We start from the raw sequence: 25,979 nt of genomic DNA on the forward strand, positions 1-25,979 counted from the left end.
AGGCATGTTCCTTAGCACAACACACATTCCCGGATTCTTTATTTGGAAAGGAATTTATATACAATTTACACTTCAGCACCTTCGAAAGACATTTAAAGACTTTGAACTCACTTAATAGATTTGATCCACTCTTCCTTCTCTTCGGGGGTGGGGGCAGATATCCTGTACACAACATGGTTGCCTTCTACCACTCTACCATCAGCTTCAGTTTTACAGGCTTTAATTACTTGACCTTTATGGCTGGGGTTATAGAGCTCAAAGCAGTTCTAAAGATAAAGAAATAACCAAAGCTTGATACAAGGAAGAACTGAAGATCTGCATGTACAATAAACCTGGATACCCTGGCTGTTACTTTAATAACCCATTTACTAGGCTCATTAAAAGGAAGAAATTCTTACTGGTTTTCTTGGATCTTCAACTTCTCTTATACTAAGATTTTCTAAAGGAATAATTCCTCTAGGTTCTTTGTCCTAAAAGACAGGAAGAGTACACATTACTATTAAGTTATACTTTTTACTCGTGGCGGAATTCTCCACCAAAAAATTAAAAATTCTGCATATTTTATTTGTCAAAACAACAATATAATCACACCTGTTTCAGAATACCCATCAGCAAGTATGTCTAGCAATACAGACAACAAAAAAGATTCAGGAAATGTTGTTTGACAAATAGATTCCTTACTAGGCATATTAATACAGAACTCTGGGTATTAATTCATTTAAACTAAAATACAGAACTGTATTTCCTGCACCCCTCAGAAGCAGTGCAAAGGCCTGGGGGAGCTGGGTAATGGAGGAATGAGGGAGAGGGAAATAAATTGCTGGGAAGGAGCCTGGGTGTGAACTTAATGGGTTGTTGAGTATAGGTGGGAAAGGCATGAAACAGGTTTATCTGGGGGGCAGGGAGGGATTGTTAGGGAGCTTTCCCCCATGTCGACCCTGGCTGACCCCAGCCTCTCCCATTCAGTCAGGCACATCTGCTCACCCCCACGTGTCCCTCCACCCCCACTCACAGCACCCCAAGCGGTCTGTATCCCCATAGTCCATGTCGCCTGGCCTGGCCTGGCATGACAGGCACTGCAAAGAAGGCACTACAGGCTTTGGTCTATCACCCCAGCGCCATCCAGTAGGCAAAAGGCAGAACTGCAGCAACATTTCAGCAGCAACTTTTTTTGTGCAAAAAATTAAAAGTACGCATGGCTCATTAATTATGTGCATGCGCAGTAGCGCAGAATTCCCCCAGGAGTAACTTTTGGATTCCAGACACAGGTTCACAGCAATATATACTTACTGTTGTGTATTCAAAATAATACAGGCAATTATCTGTCAGAATAAACCATCTCCGCTTCCATGTTTTTACTCTTCCCCCTATAAATAGAAGACACCACTAACTTAAAACTGTTTTATCATCAAGATTCTAGGCTATGGATAATACAGTAATTTAGTCGTTACTTAATGTTTAATGGTTTTTAAAATATGGCTTAAATGCTTAGTTGCAAATGGATAAGACACAGATGAGTTAAGGTTAAAGGAATACAAGTTTCCTGGTAAATATACCAATACTAAAGGACAAAATCCTGAAGAAACATTAACTATGGTGATGCTGACACACCACCTTACTAGCTTCTGAGCTAAGTATTAAAGAATAGAATAACAAGTCCACGTGAAAACAGTACTTACTGAACAGATCTGCTCCCTGTCTGTGTTCAGTCATATCTGCTTACTATAGCGACAAGTATATTATTAATAATATTTATCCATTAGCAGTACAGCATCAATAACACTTGGGGAGAGGGAGCTGGATCATCTATTGAATTGTTTTCTAGGTTCCAACTGCAGGACCAGATTCTCAGATCCATGCAACAATGGGGTTCCACAGGTGTAACTAAGGGCAGAATTTGACCTGCCATAGCTTTTACTCATGATGATGCACAAGTCATTTAAGAACCCAGACCGACTTTCAGATCCCAGGTTGAGTGCCCTGTAGCTGACAGTTAAAAATGTTTGCTCAGTCCGCAAGTAAAAATTTCTGTAATTCTTTACAATTCCACTATTTTTTTAAATCAGTTTCCAGAAAAGACCTGTAGATCAGGCATTGGCAAGTTATTAATATCCAGGTTGAGTTACAGCATAGTTAAATGATTTCAAAGTTATATCACCACATGTGCATCATCCGTTCATCAATGATTTAATCTTATTACCCCACCCTCTCAATATCGTTGACCTTGTTATTGAATACCCTGAGCACAAAAATCTATTACCACCAAAGACACCTTCAACCAAGGATTAATCATTTTAACGTCAATCATGTAACTAAATCCAGCATATAAAAACATAATTTTTATCTGTAGCTCTTCCTTACTCAAGAAGGTTAAATTTTTGTTTAAACCATTAAAAACATCTGAGGGTAGAGAACAATTATAGAAATGGCCTGAATATCCTGGAACTTTATCTATTCGCCTGCTGGGTTCTTGTCTTGCAGATTGGGTGCTATTATACATCATATCCTCCTTTTGGCTGGTTATAGGACCCCCAGTAGGTAATCCACTGCTAACACTGTAACATTCGCATTTACTCAGCAAATTGTACACTTCCACCACACACATACACCTATTTTAAAGGAAACAATTTGAAAGTGGAAGAGGTCAAGAACTAAGAGACAGGCAAATGCAAGATGCAGAAGCCAAGACAGAATCAATGGTGGTAGAGTGAACTACAAACGCAAAGCATGAGGGAAGAAGAGCAGGTGTCAAGTGGTGAAGGACATCAGAGACAGAAAAGATCTTAATTTCTGCATCTTCATGACAATGTTTTAATGCATCATAGGTCTGTTCCAGCTTCCATCAAAGTCAATTAAAAGGGTTTAAGCTAGAAGTGGAAAAGCCAAAATAAACCTTAGCCTGACTCAGTTCTGGATCCATGAATGAGAAGCAGCCAAAATAACTATTAGGGCAGTTCTACCTTGTTGTCATTGTGACATTACATATTTTTTATATCATATAGTGTAAATTCCAATTATTTTAGCTCATGTTCTGCCTTGTAAGTTGGCCAAGTCCTTGGCTTTGTTTGAGTTTGACTACCATCAAAAACTTTACAGCTTGCCCAGATCTATTATATGAAGAGATTCAATGGGGCAGGAAGTTGTAAAGCAAAATGGATAGGAAGATATTAAGTCTCAGAAGAACAAATAAACAGGGAAACTGGTAACCACTGCAAAGACATCTTAGACTGAAGAAAACAAAAGGAGAATTATGAACTCTTATACAAGGTCAGATTAGAATAAAAGGCAGATAGGAAATCATACACGTTGTAAGGCCTGCACAGAGACTCCAAAACCAGACAGGGCAGACTTCAACAACACTAGTAGTGTCCAGAATTAAAGTAAAAGTAGTTTGGGGGCAGATTATATGCCATTTGACAGCTGATAAAGGGCAGCGGGCATTCTGCACTCACCAGTTTATCAGGTGAATCAAGAGTACCGACCACAGTATCACAGAACTAGAAAATAAGATGCTCAACATGACTTATTGCTCATAATGTCACATTTAAGATTATTGGGTAGTAGTAACTATCACATAGCAGATCTTTTTCTCCTTGGTTTCAGATGTCTTAGGCTGCCAAAATGATGATATAGCACTTTGAATTAACTTTCTTTTATATCCCACTCCTGCTGTCAATTTAAAAAGATACATTTTAAAGGGTATTAAATTGTCGAGAGAGAGACTGGAAACAAAAGTATGAAACCGTAAGTATTTAAAGAACAGATCAAGATATAATCTACAAGTGCGTCACAAGGACTAAGCTAATAAAGTAAAATGAAAGGAACAGCACCAATAATAAGCAGCACAGAGCAGAAAGGCTTAAAGGATCCAGTAGATGGATAATCCAAAGAAATCATCTGGAAATTCTATATCTAGTGAATATAGAGAAGAGAAAAAAAATGCAACAGACCAGCTCTTTTCACCTATATAATCAGATTATAGGAAATTCTCTCATCTCAAAGGGAACTAGAAACCAAAGAACAAAAAGAAAATTTCTAGGGGAAAAAAAGATGGAGAAGTAAGTAATAATTTACCCATCACAGTTAATTAAAAATTTTAAAGGGACTTAAAATTGCCTAAGCATCAGAATAAGACAATTATGTATTTCAGGTGTAAAAAAAAAATTTTAGTTTATAAAACCCAGTAAACTCAGCACATCCAGCTCAGTCAAGAAGATTTAGAGAACTAGAGAGTGGCTAAAATTGTCATAAAAAAGATTTAAGAATTATTTTGGATTAAATTAAATGCCAGTGCAGTTAAATGCAAAGGTTCAGAAGCTAATTTAGTGCCTGGAAGAGTACACAATGAATATGTATTTCCACACACACAAGAAATTTGTCCAGTAATACTGTACAAGACTAAAATCACATCAACTACTAAGGGAATGATTCAACTGAAAGGAGCCCCACAAGCCAGTTTCCTAGCCACCAGTCCCTCCTTCAAGAGAGGGGAAGAGAAGTAACTTGCTGGGGGCAAGTACCATGTACAGAGTGGGCTAGGAAGTCTGGGCCCTTTGAGAATCCCTACATATGCAAAGTGAGTTCCCTGATATTCTAGTGTAGGAGCAGCTGCTTCTCCTGCTCATGGTCACTCACATGTCCAGCTTAAGTCACTTCCCTCTTCTGTCAGCAGGATAATATATTTGTTTCCAAGTATCTATTTTTCTCTCTCTAACCAGAAAAAGGAAATGATTCAAGCCACATTAATTGTAACTTTTTTTAGTACGAGACATTTTGGGTCAGCTATTTGCCAACAGAAGCTGTTCTTAGAAAGCACACACACATGTTGGCACAAAAGAATTATGCCCCAGGCATTCCCTCCATCAATGCTCATATCCAGCTTTAAATTCTTAATTGGAGAGGGAGGGGTTCTCCTTGCACCAACAATTCCTTTATTTGGCCCATAATTAATCCTTATGCAAATCTTGAGAACAGTCCCCAAAATACTAAATGTCTCAAGCTGTTACAAAGGATATTTGATTAGCATTCACCAGTCTTCAGCCACTTTACTTGCCGCCTAGATGTTCACTGTACCACGTTAGACGACATACAATCTTGTGAGTTAAGAGAGCAAGTTGAGTACTTCCATACAAATGCACTGGTTGAATCCACACCAATGTTCTAAATCAAAACATTACTTATTGAAATCCAGTTCTGGCACTTAGATTTGGCAGGATTTTATTTACACAAAGTCACCTCTGAACAGCTTTCCACAGGCAAGCCCTCAGAAAAACAAAGTGTTTTGCAGGCCAGGGACTTTAATGACGTTATTAGGATGGTTTCAGAGCCAGACAGGCCTTTGGAGACCTTGGAGTTTTTGGGCAGATGAACTTTACAAAAAATACTAACATAAGAAAAGTCGTGCTCTTGGAGAGAGCAGTGAAGTGAACAGTAGTTCCAAGTGAAAGAAAACAAGGAAGCAGACACTATAACAAGGCAAAACAGAAAGCACTAGCTTGATATACCAGTGGCTTCTTCCTGTTCTGATCTCTTATTTTTTCAGAAAATATTATCTATATTCAAGTGTAAAGCCGATAACAGCACAATTGATAGTCTTCATTTTTTCCTACTCATCATATGAATCAAGACTCCTTAGTATTTTGATAATGAATGTTTGAGTATTAAAATCCTTCTTTAGGCAGAGCCTCAGTAATTTAGGAATAATACAATGTGCCAAGAGAGAATGTGACTTAACACTGGGAGTCAGAATAGCCCCAGACATCATACCAATATATTGTCAAGCTTCCCAGCAACAAGAAAATTGAAGGGATAAAAGAAAAAAAAAATCACCAGGTTTATTTCTGTTCACTGCATTCATGGCTCTACAGCTTACTAACTTAGCAAAAATATTTGTCTGCACCAGTCTGTGTCTATTGATGAAACACAAGTCCTTCAAGAAACAGTTGGCTTTACATATTTACAGTCTAATTCACAGGAAAATTACTGACATGTTTCACCTCCCTATCCAATTAACCCTTCTGCTGTGGGCATTTCAACAGCAGCACCTTTCAGTTTAATGCACGCTTTTATCACTAGGACTTTGGCAGAATTGTTTGTTTAGTGGGCACATAAAGATGAAAGCTTGGTTTTACTGGTTCATGTGTCACTGGAGCCACAGGTAGAGCACCCAGAAATAAATGGTGATTTTATTGATTTATTGTATTTTTCTTAAATTCGTTTGCATCTCTAATTTCTTAAAGCTCTTATTCTTTTTTCACTGACTGACTATTTCTTTTGCAGCTGGTGCTTTACCACTATCCTTCAATTTGTCCTTTCCCGCTGATTGACAGTGGATAAGAAATATTCATGGCATCACTGACATGCTCACATCCAATCGCTTTTCTTGCAAGGTGATATTTTTAAAAGTAAAATAAATATAGTTGCTGATTCCAGATCTTTATTTTAATTTCAAGAAAAACACCCATATTTATTTTTACGTTTATGTTTCACCTTTAAGAGATTTATTTCCGTTATGAGCTATTTCTCAAAGGTTGGCATGTATAGCACTTTTTCATGTAGAGGAGTCTGATTAACTAAATATCTTCTATATTACACAATTCAGTTATAACAGTTTTACTCCTTGGAGTAATTTAAAAAGGGAGTTACTATAAATTAAAGTCACTACTGGTGAAGGTAAAGTTATTGCATAGTAGTATTTGCAAGTAGATTTTTGTATATATTTAAAAAACAACATCAAAAGTTTTAGATTTTAAAAAACTGTAGATAATATTAATATTGAAAATAATTTGAGTAGTAAAGACTTATCTGGATGGTTTTTGTACTAAAATATTTCTCGTTCTTGAAGTCTTGTCTTAAGAAATCCTTTCAGTTGAGGTGAGCACTGGCACATACTGTTGAATGGATAATGTATCAGCTCTTCAAGTCATCTTTCAAATTGTCTCAACTATGAATACTGTGCCATTTATGTCTTCAGATATCAACAGGAAGAGGCTCTGCTTTTTTACTTAGGAACACAAAGAGGGTATTTGAGGATTTTGCAGTGTTCATAACGTCTGCAGATGAAGTAAGGGAGACAACCAAACAGCAAGCCTTCTGGCCATAGGCCACATAGCAGGGGGTGGTGGGCTGGAGGGGAGCACACAGGCCATAGCCCAACCATTTTAAGGCCAGGCCAAACCTGACAGGTGCTGTAACCCCACACACCAGCTTGCAACACCACTTACTCAAATTGGAGGGAGTGCGTATCAGGGCTCATGGGAAGGAGGGCCAGGCTGCTGGTGGGGGAGGCACCTTAGAGGGAAAGAGAGGGGTCAGGCACGGAGGGCAAATTTATGGGGGGCCTCCACTTTAAATGGCCTTCTGCAGCCCTTGCTCCCAGCATTTTGTTCTAAGGGCTCCATTGCAAGAGGTGCCAGGCACCCCCAACTGATGCCAATGGAAATTTAAGGTGCTTAACACCTGAAACTATGGAGTCCTGAAGTAGCAAATTGGCAATGTCTCCAATAGCTCTCCCCCCCAAGGCTACAATATTTCTGAGGTGGCCCCTACTGCTGAGCTTATTAGAATGTATTATTAATAAACCGATACTGCCAAAGCACTTGTGCCCATACACTCTTCCGTTCACTTGGTTGTTACTAGCACAGAAGCAGAAGTAAAGAGTTGAACAACTGAGTGAATTTATGGACTATGGATATCGCTACATTATAGTTCCTATCAATATTAATACATCTATCTACAATCCACAGCCATTTTCATATCAGTTCCTAAGATTTAAAAATTAATATAAACCAGTGTGATATGAGACCATACCAGCTGTTGTGGTTGGAGGCATTCTGCCTACAGAGAGGCTGGGGAAGCACACGCAGTAGCTATCATTACATCATCTTTTTCAAGGATGCCACAACCAGCTGTCACAGATTCACAGGTCCAGTGCTCTTGAACAGCCCTGGAACAGCCCCTGGGAGTGTCTAAACCCTCGTATTTCCTGCCAGTGCCAGCCTCAGCCTCAGCCCCAACATCTAGCTGGCATGGACAGAGGTGAGCCCTTGCTCTGCCTTCAGTGTACCTCCCCTCTATCAAGTGCTGCTGGCTGCTCTTTAATTCCCGCTGACCTTGCACTCAGGGATCATCAGGATTCCTGGCTGCCTCTGAGCTGGAGCAAGGTTCCTCTTATACAAGAGCAGACAGAATCTGGCTCTGAAATTGAGTAGATTTTGGTTTTTAAATCAGTGTTTTAAAACAAAACAAACAAAATTTAAAAAAAAAACTAAAACCAAGTTTTAGTTTAGTTTAGAGTCTGTTCTAATCAGAAAAATGACTACCCTTTGCAGCTGGCTGCCTCATTAAACTCAAATGGATAAGCAAGCCACATCAACTTCAGAAGTGTCTGCAAACAAATCAGAGCAGCTTAGAGCTGCAGGGCCAGCATGCTACCAACTGCCAGAGGCTTCAGAATCCTGAACTCTGAGGTGTTTTTATATTTAATTAAAATAAACTGAACATAAAAAAAACCCACACAAGGAAGTTATTTTGGAATATCCAGTCTTTTTAGCACATTTCAGCTAGAGGCTATTTTTGTTTAAAATAAGCCTTTCAACATTCTGACAGAAAATTTTCATACAAGTAACAAAACTCATTTTAGAACGTGTGTTACAAGAATAAGATAACTGCACTTCTCTGCTGCGAAAAGTACTCCTCTCATTTGTATACCTCAATGAGCCTGAAGGATGTTGTGAAGCAATCTGAAACACTAACTATCATTGTGTTGCTTTACAAAGTATATATTCTTATTTTGTAGAAGAATCTCATGGGGAGAAATAGTAAATTACTAACACCATAATGTACAAGCATCCATTATGTACGAGTCCCACTGGGACTAAAGTTAGTGACATTACATGAGAAATGCAGTGCTACAATAAATTTGATTTAAGAAACAAACAAAGAAGAAGAAAAATAAAAGAATGAGCAACTGAACAAGGAGGGGGGGAGCTGGAAAGCCATCAGGTACGTACCTCCTAATGCAGAATAAGCAGAGACAGCCAGTCACAGAACAGAAAGGTGATAGGTCATAGGCCATAAGGAAAACAAGAAGGCACATTTAAACCACTCATTAAAAATCATAGCCAAAACCAAACCAACAGAAACTCACAAATAATATGGAAAAATGGAGACAAACAAAAACAACTATTTGAAAATAAATGCATTGCTTTTTGTGCAGAAAACTGAGCTGAAGTGATTGTACAGTTTTCTGGAATGGTTTCACATAGATTTGTTATTTTTCAGTCACGGGATTTGTAAATAGTAAATGGAGCTTCCTTTCTGCTGCTGAGGTTTCAGTTCTCAAGTACCAGAAATCAAACTCCACTTCAAAATTCAAGTGACAAGATTACATCTCCTTTTTATACTTGTCAGAATTAGCAATTACACAAAACAGTGTAAAGGAGTTATTGATTTTTTGATCATATGTTTTTAAACAGGAATTATTACTAATTTAATCCTATTAGATTTACAACAAAGCAGTTAGCAAGGAAAGTGGTATACACATCACTCACAAGCAAAAGTATCAGAGAAATTGCTCTTCTACTAACCTAATTTCAGTAGCCAACCTTCTCTGTCTGGATTAAAAAATGTATGCGTTAGATCATTCCCGTCATCTTCTGGAATTTTAAATGGCTCATTTTTAATACTTTCATACAAATTCTGGAAGAAAACAAAAAAAAAATTCAGCAACATGTACATAACAGATAACCAAGAGATTCCGTTCTCTCTTCTCAGACTACTTATATAAAAATGAATTAGGAACATCTCCCACAGAAACTGGAACCATTCCTCCTCTAAGCAGCATTCACCACAGTCTATAAATAAAGTAAGTTAAAAGCAGATATAGTTTCTTTGTAAATAAGCGTCCTCTTTTGAAGATTTCCTGTGTATTTCTCAGTAAAAAAAATAGCTTTTCTTAAGAAGTTTGGCACTCATTTTTTTCCAGAGCTTTCATATTTTCAACAGTTTTGTTCAATACAAGCTTCACTAAAAAAAATTGTTTTTGAAAAATATTAGACATCACTAACTTGAAAATCACAATCAAATGTTTGACATCTTTGTATCATTACTTTTCTTCCACAGTAGGTCATGATGGCTGTCTTTGGAGCCTCAGTGATCTCTACTATTTTTCCCCTTTATTCTCCCCACACTCAATCTGATGTTGAATAGAGCAGATTCCAGTCAAGAGAGACTGGCTGTAGCGATATATCCAATCAACATTGCTCAAAAAGCCAAAGAGGTTGCTTGTCGAGTGAAGCAAGGTGTTTCTTCCTCTCAATCCCTCAAGGGGCTGAGGTATGTTGCAAGCTCATGGTACTTGGCTGTCAAAGCTGCATCACACAAAATGATCTTGAGACACTAATTGACAGATTAGTCTGAGAATCCTTGCACTTGCTTCTAAGCCCCACTTCAAAAACCACGAGGTGCCACCGGGTCATCTTAATGCGACTTACCCGTAGCAGTTCTTCTGGAAGGTCCCCACCTTCATTAATGCCACGATTCATAGATATAAACCGCTCCACTGTTGGTTTATCTCTTACATTATGGTTGTGTAGACTAGTATTTAACATAATGATTGCAAATGATAGCACATAGCATGTATCTGAAATAACATTGAAAAGGAGTTATTGCTCTGTGTACTGTAGTATACCGTAGCCTGTAAAAGAAACCCCAGGCAGTTCTGAATAGCAAAGAAAGGGAATTATCCTCCCCACCAAAAAACAACAAAACCCTACATACAAATACAAGAGTAAGTCTTGAGTTCTTTGGTGTGAACCATGGACATATATGGGAGGTCTAAAAAGAGAAAATGACCTAAGGATCCAGATCAGGGGAAAATCTTTTGAATGCTCCCTCAGAATACTGGACCTGTTAACTTTCAAATACGCCATCTATCAGCTGAGAGTTTGTATTTGCTTTTTGTGACACAAATCACGTAGGTTATTTGTGCATATTTTATCTTCAACATTTTTGCTCCAGGTTACCCCCCTTGTTCCTTCAACACTGCGCTGGGTTTGTAAATCTGTTTTAAAGAGTCCAGGTTTAAATGTTAGGTTATTTTCCCCTCTTTTTTGCCAAGTGGTTCTCCTAACGTTAGTCCCTTGAGTTTTATTTTTAACGTGTTTTGCTTTTGCATTTTTGCTTCACACACAGGTGATGAGGCATAACATTCTGGCATTTACAAAAATTGGTCTCCCACCCAAAAAATCATGAAATCTCAGAAATATTGCTTATTTTGATGCAGCAGCATTCTGCTGTAGCATCTTCTACCTTCCATTTTATCCCATTTTACTACAGACCTTTGGAGAAATTTGTAGGATATGTTGCACTTTACTAATAGTTTATTTAAACCATTGTTTTAACACAGCTAGGAGGAAAGATATTTTTGATCCAATCTTGTACCTCTTACTTAAAAATAAGTAGTAGCGCAACATTAGGCCCTTTGTTTTGCCCACACCTCAGAACATTCTTGTTTTTCATTTCACATATTGTCTTAGCCTGGACTTCCAAGTTTGCCGCTGTGATAAATGAAGTGTGTGTGGAGGAGTAGCTCCCTTTGATGGACACCCAGCCAGCCCTCTTGGTAGCTGTTCTCTACTAGCTGTTCTCTACTTGCTTTACCTGTAAAGGGTTAAAAAGTCCCCCAGGTAAAGAAAGTACAGAACAGCTACCAAGAGGGATTTTACAGCTAACTGGCTGGCTGGGTATCCATCAAAGGGACTACCCCTCCCTTCCCTCCCCCACTTCATTTATCACAGCCACCTTCTCTTTGAATTCAAGACAGTTTAACACATGATCTGACAAATGATATAATAAAAGGTGATTCTGATAGAAAACGTATCATGACTAACCTGTAGACTGAAAGACTCCAGGGTTACAAAGGCAATAGCGTGAAGCAAAAGCTTCCATCATACGATCAATTTTCTGAGCCTCTCCTGGAAGTCTGAAACTCCACAGGAATTGCCTAGAAAAGGGAAGCATAAACACTTCAGTAAAATAAGATCCATTCCAATATTTATACATTAGACATATATTGGCAATAATCAGCTTTTAAGCAGAAATTAGTCATTTGTAAATAAAATGAGAAGTTATTTTAAAACAAACCTCAAAATTCAACTCATAAGGAATTAGAAAATATTTTACTCAGCACTCAGCCAATGGCACTGCATGCTCACAGGCAAGACAACGTATTCTGGCAAGACCACGTAGTCTGGTACAAATTTTGCAATTCTCTCTTTTTCCATGTTGGCAGAAGCGGGAAATATGTAGGAGGCCATGCTCTCTAACAAGCTGTACCACAGTGCTTCTTCACTGCTAAAAGGAGCATATTCTTCTCAGGACTTTGTTCAAAGGAAAAGAGGGCTGTATTATACATAATAGCCCAGAACAAAAAAGGTGGACTAAAACCCAATATCTTCATTTGAATCAACCAGACATGATGAGTCAATGCAAGATGGATAAAGGGACAGACTATGCTATCATGGCCAGATCTTAAAAAAGGAAACATGACCCCTCAATATCACTGCAATGGGATTTAAATTCTGATACAAGAAATAAGTGTTCCTATTATAAATATGAAATAAAAAAAGAGTAGGTTTTGCCTTCTTCTTGGATTGCTCTTAAAAAAAAATAAATTGAGTTGACAGGGATATAAAAGCTGCAATAAAATGTTAAGCAAAATGACTGCAAGAACTGATCTAAAATTAAAAGTACTATAGATTACAAATGGTGATTAAAATAAGATCCAAAATAATACAATTATGAACAGAACAGCAATATTGGCGTTAAGACAGAGTTAGGACAGGAAAGTGATGTTCTCAAGTGCTGTACCACATAAAAAAAATTTCACACTTCCTGTTGGCATAGCAGTTTAGGAATTGTTAGTCGTTTTCTTAAGACCAGCCATCAAAGATACAACTGTAAGGCAAAGTTAGGGCAGACAGCACAGCCTCTTGTTTGTGGCTCAACTTCTTTGAAGCTGGCCAGTTGAAATGATTTTGTGTTCATAAAATAGGAAGTAAATACGAGATCCACATCCACAAGATAATGCCGTCAAAAAAAGAAACTGAAGATTAGGTACAAAAAAGTGCAGTTTAAAAAAAAACTTCCAGTGGCTGATATTTTTACAACACTTCTGTAGAGAGACTGAATCTGCTTTCAGTAGGGGTGCCTCGTTGACATTTTAAACATTAAGCTTCCCAATTTATGAAAGTGAAGACCAAGAGTATTTGCAAGCAAAACAGAGTATCTTAGGACATTTGTAATGGGTCACAGAACCTTTAATATCCACGCTGCCAGTTCTAAACCACACCAGATCAGCAGTGACTGAAAGCAGTTACATCAGATTACAGTTTGGTAGCATAAATGAAGTTAATTTTAATGGTCTAAAGCTCATTCCTGGTGGACATGTGTGTCACAGCACAAATGGGCCCCTTGCTGGCAGTCTCAGAGAGAATGCATAGTTGACTGGGCATGGAGAGTGAACTGACACTACCTATGCTGCACCTCTTCAGTGTATGAAATGAAAAATTTCTCCTCAGAACCAGCAATCCAACACTTGCCATGTGTTCTAAATAGAACTGGTCTGAGAAACTTGGATGGAGCCATATTTTGTTGAAATATGCAGTTTTGTCAAAATGCTTCAAGAAATCAAACCAATTTTGCAAATTTTGTTTACAAAAAACAAAACAAAAAACAGGAAAAAGTCCTGATAATGTCAAAGAGTCAAAATCAAAAACAAACATTTCAATTTGTCTAAATGAAACATTTTGAACAATCTGAAAAAATTCTTTAAAAGGAATTTTCCTTTAGAGAATTTTGAAATTTTTGGTTTTCATTGCAATCTGGAATGAGGCTAAATTTCAAAATCTTTAAATCCTTCACATAGCTCTAGTACTAAATTCACTTACAGCATATTTTAGGTGCCGAAACCAAGAGAAAGCGAAAGCTTGACAGACAGGTTAATATAAAATAAAAGAGAACATTTTAGATAAAGGATGCATGAAATCAAGCAAGCAGTTTCCAAAACCATATTGTACTATAATTGTTCTGTAATTGTTGGTTTGTTTGTGTTCGGTTTGATAACTTTATGGATTTGGTACAACATAACTGAAATTTTGCTGCAATAAATCAATGTTGGTCAATTTTAGTATCTTCCACAGTCTTTCAGTTTCACTTATAAAATTCAAGATTTGTGAAAACTCAAGCAAAAATACTACAGCATATATAGATAAGTCACTGTACTCCCCACTGTCCTATATGATAAAACAAATATTTTGCATTCCCTATATGGCATGTAAATTCACAGCGTGAATTTTCATTCTCTGGGCAACTTCTGCTCTCAATTACTCGGGATTTACATTGCTGTCTCTCCATTGGAAATTAGATCAAGCAAAGGTGGGTCCCCTGAAAAACTATTTGACCGGACCTAAGTACAAAGTGTCTCCTTCCCACAAGCCTCAAACTGCTCTGCCTGAATAGCTGGATATGATAGGGGAAAGCAGTATGAAATAACTGCAAATGGTGCACTTCTGGAGACAGTTAAAATCTCTTATTCACTTGCATCTTTTAAAAAAGCCATGCCCACATTCACATTGCGAGGCCATTTATTAACCAGGTATTTCTCTCTACAGTACCTTCCCCTCTGCCATGTTTTATTGAGTGCACTACACCCAGCTGTTTCCATGCTGTCTTTAGATTATAAATTCAGTAGGTGTGTTGTTTTTTTTAAACTATGTTTGTGCAGCTCCCAACACAATGGGGTCCAATCCTGATTGAGGATTTTGGGAGACACTATAATAAAATAATTAATTGCAGCTGCCCGCGGAAGAGTGGATTGAGGTTTGCTATTAAGAGGCAGAAGGAGATGGAAGTATCATGTATTCCAGATAGAACCATGGAGTCAGAGGAAACATCCTGATTCCTCAGGCAGCTCAAGTTATCACCACTACAAGCCTCAGTCAGCATAAAGCTGCTTTTATGACACACCAAATGAGAATGTAGCATGTGTAGGAAAGACCATATCAACATTTTAACCTGTCTGTTTTGGGATGAGAGCCCCTTCTGGCTACAAAATTGACAGCACTCTCTAAACCCCGGCAATTCATTGGAATTAATCTGGATTTACACCAGGTTAACAACCAAATTCAAGCACTACATATTTTAACCTATCTACTGCCAACCTGTGAAAAATCAGAAGTCTACTATTTACTTAACAAGAATAAACACATTAAGAATTTAATTCTGAGATGATGGGAAGAAATCGATGGGGAAAAGTAGAAGAAATACTTTGCTTTGATAATATTTTCTTTACAATGGAATCTAACCGTCAATTCACAGTCAGGGATTTTTTTGCTTATCTCAGAAAATTTGCACTTTTGAGCTATTTGTCAAGCACATCAAGCATCATTTCGTGGAGGATAGGTCCATCAATGGTGTGACGGGGCAAGGCCAGATGGCTATAGAAAAGTAGTGGGAGATAGATATATTAGCACCAGGCTAAACAAATCCCTGGTACCAAGTTAAGTGAAATGGAAGCTGCTCTAGATAATTAAGACACCTGGGGCCAATTAAGAACTTTCCAAAAGGCAGGAAGAATACTAGGTTGATTGGGACACCTGAAGCCAAGCAGGGGCTGGCTGAAACTAGTTAAAAGCCTCCCAGTTAGCCAGGTGGGTGTGCATGTCAGGAGCTGTGGGAGGAAGTTGTGCTGTTGGAGAGGCTGAGTAGTACACACCATATCAGGCACAAGGAAGGAGGCCCTGAGGTAAAGGTGAAGTGGAGCTTGAGGAAGTGAGGGCTGCTGTGGGAGAAGTAGCCCAGGGAATTGTACAATGTCATGTTTCTAAAAGGTCAGCTACCATAGCTGATACTATTAGGGTCCCTGGGCTGGAGCCCGGAGTAGAGGGTGTCCCGGGCTCCCCCCCCCCCACCTTTGCCCCCTGTATAATCACTGAGACTGGTAGACAACAGAGACTGTGCAAAGAAGGATAACTTCTCCTCCCCTCCCTCGCTGGCTTATGATGAAAATGGCTCAGTAGACTGTGACCCTTGTCTCTAGAGAAAGAAGGGTTACGTGGAGGGTCACAGTGAGCCTCTGAGGCTATCAAAATCCGCCAGGAAACGCGGGACCCACAGAGCCAAGGACAGAGATTTGTCACAATGGCTATTAGCCAGGATGGGCAGGGATGGCGTCCCTAACCTTTGTTTGCCAGAAGCTGGGAATGGCCAACACGGGATGGATCACTTGATTATCTGTTCTGTTCATTCCCTCTGGAGCACCTGGCATTGGCCATTGTCAGAAACAGGATACTGGGCTAGATGGACCTTTGGTCTGACATACATGGCCATTCTTATGTTCATCTGAGACTTTGGCCCTTTGCATTTGTGTGAAATCATTAATTTCGTGTATTAAGAGTCCAAAGGCAATGTATATGCAAACAAAGAGTGAAACATTAAGATACAGAGTAAATCATACATTCAAGTAAAAGATCCGCTGCTTGAGTGAATCATCATCTATATACTTAGATTTAATTAAATATGAAGTTTGATAAAGGCAATTATAATCCACTCACCTTAAGGCTTGTACAAGATTGAGATCAGCAAACTCATGGAGTTCAACAAAAGCCTGAAGAACTTTAATATTAAATTCATCTCTGAGGAAAAAAAACAAAATGACAATAGAGAATTACTACATCAAACCATAAACTAAAGAACTGCTTCCTATTAATGCAAAAGATAGAAAGGAAGTAAGAAACTGACCAGGCAAATAGATACTATCAATCAAATGAAGCCATCATTAATATTTCTAACACATATTTAGGTTTGGGATATTTTAAGTGCAAGATTCTTCTCCCAATTTTGCTAAGATGAAATATAACCTAGTAGGACTAGAAAGTGCTGCTGCTGCCGCCATTAAAAACAGGAGCTGGCAAGAGCCTACATTGATTTTAACTCTATCTAAATGATCTTCAAAATGACTCATTCTCTTTGCTCAACAGTTATTGCTGCACCCATCTTGAAATGGGAACCTTAAGCAGTCTGGATAAATGAATGGAAAGACTAGAGAGTTTCACGGTAGCTTTTATACGTTCAGCTATAATCCTTTGCCGAAATGCTATTTTGTAACTTCTTACAGCAATATTCCCAGAGAAAAAACGGTTACTAACACAAGCAACACAGGCTTCCTCTTTTCCCTGGGGGTGCTCAACCCCTGCTCAGCCCCACGCCCCATCCCTGTTCCGCCCCAGGCCAGGCCAGGCCTGGCCTCCACTCCACCCCTTCCCCCAAGACCCACCTCACCTCTTCCCACCCAGTTCTGCCCCTCCCCCAAGCACGCCCAGTCCCTACTCCTCCCCCCTCCTGCCCCCACAGTGACTCCTGCATGCTGCAGAACAGGTGATTGCGGCGGGCGGGAGGCGCTGGGAGGGAGGGGGGGAGCTGGCTGCCAGTGGGTGCTAAGCACCGAGCACCCACAGATTAGGCCGCTATGGTTACTAACCTTCCATAACTCTCGTTCTTAGGTTTCAGAGTAGCAGCCATGTTAGTCTGTATTCGCAAAAAGAAAAGGTCTCTAACGTGCCACAAGTACTCCTTTTCTTCTCATTCTTAGAGATGTGTTGCTCATGTCCATTCCATGCTAGTTGTGTGCGTGCCGCGTGCGCCATTGCCAGAGATTTTCCCCTTTGTGGTATCCATTGGGCCGGCTCTAACATCCTCTGGAGCCACATTCTTATGTGCCGGTATAAGGTGCTTCACTGGCCCCGCACCATCTCAGTTCCTACTTGTCATTAACTCTGACAGAGGGGTAGGAGGGTGGGTCATGGAATGCACATGAGCAACACACCTCAAAGAACAACAGTTACAGAAAGTTAGTAACAGTTTTTTCTTCTTTGAGTGCTTACTCATGTTCATTCCATGCTAGGTGACTCTCAATCAGTACCCCAGGAGGTGGGCTCGGAGTTTACGGACATGCTGATTTTTACACTGCTCTTCTGAAACTGGCGTTGTCTCGGGCCTGCTGGATGATGGCGTAGTGGGACGCAAAGGTATGCACCGAAGACCAGGTCGTGGCTCTGCAGATGTTCTGGATTGAGACCTGCGCGAGGAATGCTGCTGACGAAAAACTTGGGCTCTCATGGAATGAATGAATGGTTACGATGGCCGGAGGCGGGACATTCACCTGCTTGCAGTAAGCCTGAATACAGGCAGTTATCTAGGTGGAGATCCTTTGGATGGACACAGATAGCCCTCTCATCCTTTCTGCAGTTGCTACAAAGAGTTGCATGAATTTGCGGAAGAGTTTAGTTCAGTCAATATAAAAGGCAAGGGCCTGCCTAATGTCCAATGAATGAAGCAGTGATTCCTCAGAGTTCTTGTGAGGTTTCGAGAAGACAGGAATATGATCTGGTTGTTACAGAATTGTGAGGCCATCTTCAGCAGGAAGGCTGGATCGGGGCACAGTTGGAGCTTGTCCTTGAAGAACACTGTGTAAGACGGCTCTGAAATAAAGGCTTTGATCTCAGAGAGGGGATCAGCCGAGGTGATCAGCACCAGGAAGGGAACCTTCCAGGAGAGAAGTAGCAGGAAGGCCCCATGACCTTTGACAGGGCCAAGTTTAAGTACCATGAGAAGGGTTGGTTTGCAAACTTGAGGATACAGTCTTTCCAACCCCTTGAGAAACCAGACTGTTATTTCATGTACCTTAACAGAAAAGAGGACCGGGCCCTGCTGTTTTAAGTGGAGCAAATCCAAGACAGACTGAAGGGAAGATCGAGATGCAGAGAGATCACATGCGGACACCTAAAAAGCAAAACATTTCCACTTGGCCAAGTAGGTAGCCTTGGCAGAAGGCATTCTACAACCTAGCAAGACCTGCCAAACCTGTTCCAAGCAGGGCTGTTCTTCAGAGTTCAGCCATCCAGCAGTTAGATGCAGGGAGGTGAGGTTCAGATGAAGTAACCGGCTACGGTCTTATGAAATCAGATGCAGAAGGAGTGGGAGAGAAAGTGGAGCTGCCACAAGAGGTCCAAGTGCATGCCGAACCAATGCTGGCACAGCCATGCTTGTGCTATCAGGGTAACTCTTGCCTTGTCCAGTTTGATTTTTAGAAGAACCTTGTGAAGTAGGTGTAGGTGACCAGCTCACAAGAGCAGGGAGGTGTCTGAGAGGAAGCCTAAGCTGTGCCCACACAGCAAGCAAGACAGCTGACATTTTCGGTTCTGCCTGGTGGCAAGGTGGTCCACCTCGGGAGGCCCCCCACTTTTGGAAGATGAATCTGGTGACCTCTAGGTGAAGGGACCACTCATGGTGAGAGGAGAAGGATCAGCTAAAGTGATCCACCAATACATTCTGGCCTCCCAGGAGACGCGATGCCTCGAGATGGAGTGTCTCATACTGAAATCCCATAGGTGGACAGCCTCCTGATACAGGGCTGAGGATGGAGGCCCTCCTTGCTTACTGCTATAGAACATGGCCACTGTATTGTCTGCCAGGACTTGTACCACTGTGCCTGAGATCTGGGGAAGGAAAAGTTGGCATGCCAAGCAAACCACCCTGAGCTCCCTGATGTTTATGTGCAGGGAGAGTTCTTCCTGGGACCAAAGGTCCTGAGGTTGTTGAGGTGGGCTCCCCATCCTAGGTCTGCATCTGAGACTAAGGATACTAAAAGTTGTGGGGTAACAAAGGGCACCCCTATCATTGTCGACTTTGAGTATTTCCACCAGTGCAGGGAGGGACTCTTGGGGCAGGGAATCTTTGCATTTATTCAGGGAGTCACATAGATAAAATCCTATCTTCCCAGCAACACTTGCTGGTTGGAGATATGCAACTGGAGGCTACCAGTGGAATAAACCTTTCTTCTGAAAAAGTTCAGTCTCCTGGCATCTTTCTGTTTTGAGGTAGCACTTGACTGGCCCTGCCTATCCCTTTCACTCACTGCAGACATCACCAGGGACCCTGGGGGAATGCAAGTGCAGGTATTTGAACCCACTTGCTGGCACTTACTACTTCTTCTGGGCCCTTTTTGAAGTCGGGGGACAGAAAAGAAGGAGTTTGCCACTGGGCCTTGACTGGTCCCATCGCTGCCTCATTGGTGGGCAGGGCCACCTTGGATTGAGCTGCTGCAACCAGGATATCAATAAGGCTGTGCAATGTCTCTCTGAGCTCCTCAATTTCCAGGCCAATGTTCGTAGCAACCTGCTTTAGAATGTCCTGATGGGCCCTGAAATCATCCTGTGGAAGCAGGCTACTGGGACCCATGCCAGCCTTGTCTGGGCAATAGGAGGAGGGGGATTGCACTGGTGGAAGGGCTCCTTCCTCTTTGTCTGCTTGGACTATGTCCACCGGAGCAGGAAGGAGCGATAGCCCATCCTTCAGAGACCACTGAGTAGGAGCAGTGGTAGGAAAGATCTAGTACCCAGGGTGGGAGGGAGGAGAGAGAGAGGAGAAGGGGAAGGGGAAGAACACCCAGGGGTCCATTAAGGCCACTGCTTCGGCCAGTAACTTACTGATCAGACACCTGCCGGAGGAGGCTTCATGGAGCACAGGCTGGGTATTGATGGTGGGCTTTTGGCAGTACATAAGGTTCCCCTTTGGACTCCGAAGAGGATTCTTCTCTCGGTGACCACAGTGGAGCAGTACCCACTTCCGCCTTCATAAGGTGACAGGGTTCTAAGGTCTGGTGTCTTGGAGATTGGGACCCTGGGATCATGTGGGGCTTTCCCCTCAATGGTGCCCAGGGAGGTGACGGTGCCGACGCCGACATGGATCCAGGGGCAGAAGAGTGGCCAGGCCGGGGTCTCACTCAACTGCCTTCTCCTTGCTTCTCTCTCTTGTGCACCAATGAGCACCCTCTCTCGGTTCACTACTTCTTATGCTTCTTCCTCGGCATCGGAGATGGAGAACAGCACCGGAAAGAGCTCATTGCCAGGGGAGTACTTCACACCGACACCAAAGTACTCAGCACCGAATCGGAGCAGCTGAGCTCTGAGACAGGTCTGAGAGCGGTTTCCATGTGAATAGCCTTCAGTCTGATGTGCCCGTCTTTGTTGGTGTGGGATCTGAAGTCCCAACAGACCTGGCTCTTGTCCTTCACATGAGTTTCGCTCAGACACTTTAAGCACCTGGAGTACAAGTCACTCACGGGTATAGTATTGCAACAAGAGGCACAAGGCTTGAAGCCTGGGGACCAGGGCATGCCTGGCCACTGGGGCAAAGAAGTCCCTCATGATAGGAGCTAACTAACTATATATACACACATAGTAAAACTACCTAAAATAGAGACACTACACTATGATAACTATGAACATAGAAAAAATTCAAAAACCATTAGGAAGAAGCCTTGCCAAAGCAAGAAGGGTCATTCCAGCAACCGTCATGGGCAGTAAGAAGGAACTGAGTGAGTGCGGGGCTGGTAGCGCTCCTTATGCCTGCGCATAAGCACAGGGCTCCTGAGGGCACCAGAGCTGGTCCAACGGATACCACCAAGGAAAAAATCTCTGGCAACAGTGCAAGCGGTGCATCCACACCTAGAATGGAATGGACTTGAGCAAACACTCGAAGAAAAACAACAAATGACTCTGCTTTCTTTAGCAATAGCACACTAGAGGGGGAAAGAGTCACGTTCCCCCCGATCCCCTTCTCCTACAAGACAGGACCATCACTATCAAACTGTTAAATCAACAGCTATCAATAAGGCCTGCTCCCTAAATACAGGCCTAAAAAGGAATAATAAAATACCACTTAACGCGTATCGTCTCCTTAGTCCATTCTGAGAAATCACTACACTGAATGCTTATGTTCCAAGGTCACTCTAAAAACGTAATAGGTATTGATTTTCATTGCCCTTTGTATGTCCCTTAAACTTCTAAACAAAACCAAAGTTTAAGTAGGCAATACGATATGAAATTTTTGAAATGCAAACAGAAATTTAATACAACAAGAACAACCTGGGTCCACATGCAATTTAATTTCAACACCAAACCTGACAGTAGTGCAGTCTATAATCTAGGACTTTGGGGGTGGAGGGAGAAGGAAAAATCAAGCTGTTGTGTTATTTACCTCCTACCTCACCAGTAATAGTAACTGACAACAGTTTTAGCATGGTTCAAGGAACAGAATAGAATAGAATTCACTTCACTTTTGCATAGCTGAACTGACAACATAACTAAGAGAAGTAAAAATTTGATTACATTAGTAAAGTTAGATGTACACAGCAAGCAGAAATGTTGCATAAAAATTAGCTTTTTTTTTTTTTTAATATCCACATTTCTGACTTCACGCTGGATGTTTTCCATGGTTTTCTGGCCAAATATTATCCAAATATCATTGCAGTCATATTTTCAGTTCTTCTAATGTTTTAATTGCCACTCTATAGATTGACACAAATTTCTGAGTCGTAATTTGACATTTAATGTTGGCAACTATATTAGTCTGCAGTTAACTGTTCAGAATTCATGAAGATGAAAACTGATTGTGTAGACACAGTATAATCAAACAACTGAAACCAATGAAATTTTAGGCATTAGTTACGGAGAGACAAATAACGCAGCTTGATTTTTTTCAGATCCTAGATGAAGACTGAAGTGTTGGCAGGTTTGGGATGGGAAGAGGTGGAGTTCCTCCAGGATCAGTTTTGGGACCAATCTTTTTATTACTGACCTCGGCACAAAAAGTGGGAGTGTGCTAATAAAGTTTGCAGATGATACAAAGCTGGGAGGTATTGCAAATTTCGAGAAGGACCGGGATATCATACAGGAGGATCTGGATGACTTTGTAAACTGGAGTAATAGTAATAGAATGAAATTTAATAGCGAGAAGTGTAAGGTTATGCATTTAGGGATTAATAACAAGAATTTTAGTTATAAGCTGGGGACGCATCAATTAGAAGTAACGGAGGAGGAGAAGGACCTTGGAGTACTGGTTGATCATAGGATGACTATGAGCCGCCAATGCGATTTGGCCGTGAAAAAAGCTAATGTGGTCTTGGGATGCACCAGGAGAGGCATTTCCAGTAGGGATAAGGAGGTTTAGTACCATTATACAAGGCACTGGTGAGACTTCACCTGGAATACTGTGTGCAGTTCTGGTCTCCCATGTTTAAGAAGGATGAATTCAAACTGGAACAGGTACAGAGAAGGGCTATTAGGATGATCTGAGGAATGGAAAACTTGTCTTATGAAAGGGGACTCAAGGAGTTGGCTTGTTTAGCCTAACTAAAAGAAGGTTGAGGGAAGATATGATAGCGCTCTATAAATATATCAGAGGGATAAATACAGGAGAGGGAGAGGAATTATGTAAGCTCAGTACTAATGTGGACACAAGAACAAATGGATATAAACTGGTCATTGAGAAGTTTAGACTGGAAATTAGATGAAGGTTTCTAACCATCAGAGGAGTGAAGTTTTGGAATAGCCTTCCAAGGGAAGCAGTGGCGGCAAAAGATCTATCTGGTTTTAAGATTCTACTCGATAAGTTTATGGAGGGGATGGTATGATGGGATAATGTGATTTTGGTAAGTAATTGATCTTTAAATATTCAGGGTAAATAGGCCTAATCCCCTGAGATGGGATATTAGATGGATGGGATCTGAGTTACCCAGGAAAGAATTTTCTGTAGTATCTGGCTGGTGAATCTTGCGCATATGCTCAGGGTTTAGCTGATTGCCCTATTTGGGGTCGGGAAGGAATTTTCCTCCAGAGCAGATTGGAAGAGGCCCTGGAGGTTTTTCATCTTCCTCTGTAACCTGGGGTACAGGTCACTTGCTGGAGGATTCTCTGCTCCTTGAAGTCTTTAAACCACAATTTGAGGAATTCAATAGCTCAGACATAGGTGAGAGGTTTTTCGCAGGAGTGGGTGCGTGAGATTCCGTGGCCTCCATTGTGCAGAAGGTCAGACTAGATAATCATAATGGTCCCTTCTGACCTTAATATCTATGAATCTATGCTGATGATGCTCGTTAAAAAAAAATAATTCACTAATTACATTTGTGACTGATCTCCTTGGGGGAGAATTGTATGTCTCCTGCTCTGTTTTACCTGCAATCTGCCATATATATTTCATGTTCTAGAAGTCTCGGAGGATGACCCAGCACATGTTGTTCATTTTAAGAACACTTTCACTGCTGATTTGACGAAACGCAAGGAAGGTATCAATGTGAGATTTCTAAAAACAGCTACAGCACTTGATCTAAGGTTTAAGAATCTGAAGTGCTGTCCAAAATCTGAGTGGGATGAGGTGTGGAGCATGTTTTCAGAAGTCTTAAAAGAGCAACATTCTGATGTGAAAACTATAGAACCCGAATCACCAAAAAAGAATATTAACCTTCTGCTGGTGGCATCTGACTCAGATGATTAAAATGAACATGCATCGGTCTACTCTGCTTTGGATAGTTATCGAGCAGAACCGGTCATCAGTATGGACTTGTGTCCTTTGGAATGGTGGCCAAAGCATGAAGGGACATACAAATGTTTAGCATAGTTGGCATGTAAATATCTTGCAACACAGGCTACAACAGTGCTATGTGAACGCCTGTTCTCACTTTCAGGTGATCTTGTAAATAAGAAGCAGACAGCAATATCTCCCATAAATGTAAACAAACTTGTTTGTCTTAGCAATTGGCCATACAAGAAGTAGGACTGAGTGGACTGGTAGGCTTTAAAATTTTACACTTTTTTGTTTTTGAGTGCAGTTACATTAAAAAAAAAAATCTACATTTGTAAGTTACACTTTCACGATAAAGAGATTGCACTACAGTACTTGTATGAGGTGAACTGAAAAATGTTATTTCTTTTGTTTATAATTTTTACAGTGAAAATATTTGTAATAAAAAATAATATAAAGTGAGCACTGTACACTTTGTACTCAGAGTTGCAACAGAAATGAATATATTTGAAAATGTAGAAAAACATCCAAAAATATTTAATAAATTTCAATTGGTATTCTATTGTTTAACAGTGTGATTAATTGCGATTAATATTTTTAGTTCATGTGAGTTAACTGCGAATAATCAACAACCCTACTCTCCACATATTTAAACATACTATATAATGAAAGAAGAGATAAATTTGTTTCAATTTACCTCTCACCAAGGTAATCTCCAATTACAGTTTTATTTAATCCTTCCCCTTTATAGAGGAACTGTGCAATGTCTTCTGGAGTGTTCTGCAGCAGGTCATTTTCTATAAGAAACTGGATCCCCTAGGAAAAGAAATTTAAGAGTAAGAAGAATTTTTTCCTTTCACAAAACATTTATTTGAATACTGTCCAGGAGATTTTGAGATGAACACAGAGATATATACATAACCATACCATTTTCCACATTAAAAAAAAAAATAAAAATCTGTAGACTACATTAGAGAAATCCTTTATCTTTCAGGTAACGAAACTAGACAACTGTTCAGTCAGGTAGGCAATTTCTAAAATTAATTTAGAGATCAGAAAAAGGAATTCCTAAGGTTGGAAACAGCAGGGGGCAATTTAAATTCCTCAAATATAGAAAGATATTTAATTGAGTAACTATTCCATAGTGGCCTTGGGAAGCAAACTGAAAGGGGAGTTAGCAGTTAACAAAATTCAAGTCAGTCCATGTTACTGCATTACTATCCGGCAGAGGGCATAATCTGTGAGATCACATAAAGAGATACAGGGACAACATAATTTACTTACCATCATACTACAAGATAAACCATCTGTTATAATTTGCAATACCATGACTGAATGCATCAAGTCATTACTTGCAGTAGAAATTATGATTTGAGATAATTAATCCCATTTTGAGAATTTTTGGAAAATCTTGGTATTAGGATGGTAATTAATTTCTGTCACTGCTTGAACTAAACTATTCAAAGAGAGGATCCCATCATGGTGCTTGATCCAAAGCCCAAAGAAGTCAATGAGAGTCTTTCCATTTCATTCAATGAGCTTTCAATCAAGCTCATTCA

General features: G+C 40.4%; 1 protein-coding gene across 5 annotated transcripts in view; it reads right to left on the reverse strand.

The window, feature by feature from the left end:
* CYTH3 (cytohesin 3) overlaps positions 1-25,979 on the reverse strand; it is a 99,696-nt gene that overhangs the window by 20,552 nt on the left and 53,165 nt on the right. For all 5 annotated transcript variants that reach the window (XR_006274739.1, XR_005295223.2, XM_043493795.1 and 2 more), the window contains 8 exons: positions 25,118-25,236; positions 16,614-16,694; positions 11,892-12,004; positions 10,494-10,642; positions 9,588-9,699; positions 1,291-1,367; positions 399-470; positions 112-266 (listed from right to left, as the gene is read on the reverse strand). Coding sequence is in view for 3 of the 5 variants with exons in the window: in XM_043493795.1 (XP_043349730.1) it covers positions 112-266; positions 399-470; positions 1,291-1,367; positions 9,588-9,699; positions 10,494-10,642; positions 11,892-12,004; positions 16,614-16,694; positions 25,118-25,236 (878 nt within the window). In the remaining 2 variants the exon portion in view is untranslated. The remainder of the gene's footprint in view (positions 1-111; positions 267-398; positions 471-1,290; positions 1,368-9,587; positions 9,700-10,493; positions 10,643-11,891; positions 12,005-16,613; positions 16,695-25,117; positions 25,237-25,979) is intronic.

This window comes from Dermochelys coriacea, chromosome 10 (assembly GCF_009764565.3).
Source record: "Dermochelys coriacea isolate rDerCor1 chromosome 10, rDerCor1.pri.v4, whole genome shotgun sequence".
NCBI lineage: Eukaryota > Metazoa > Chordata > Testudines > Dermochelyidae > Dermochelys > Dermochelys coriacea.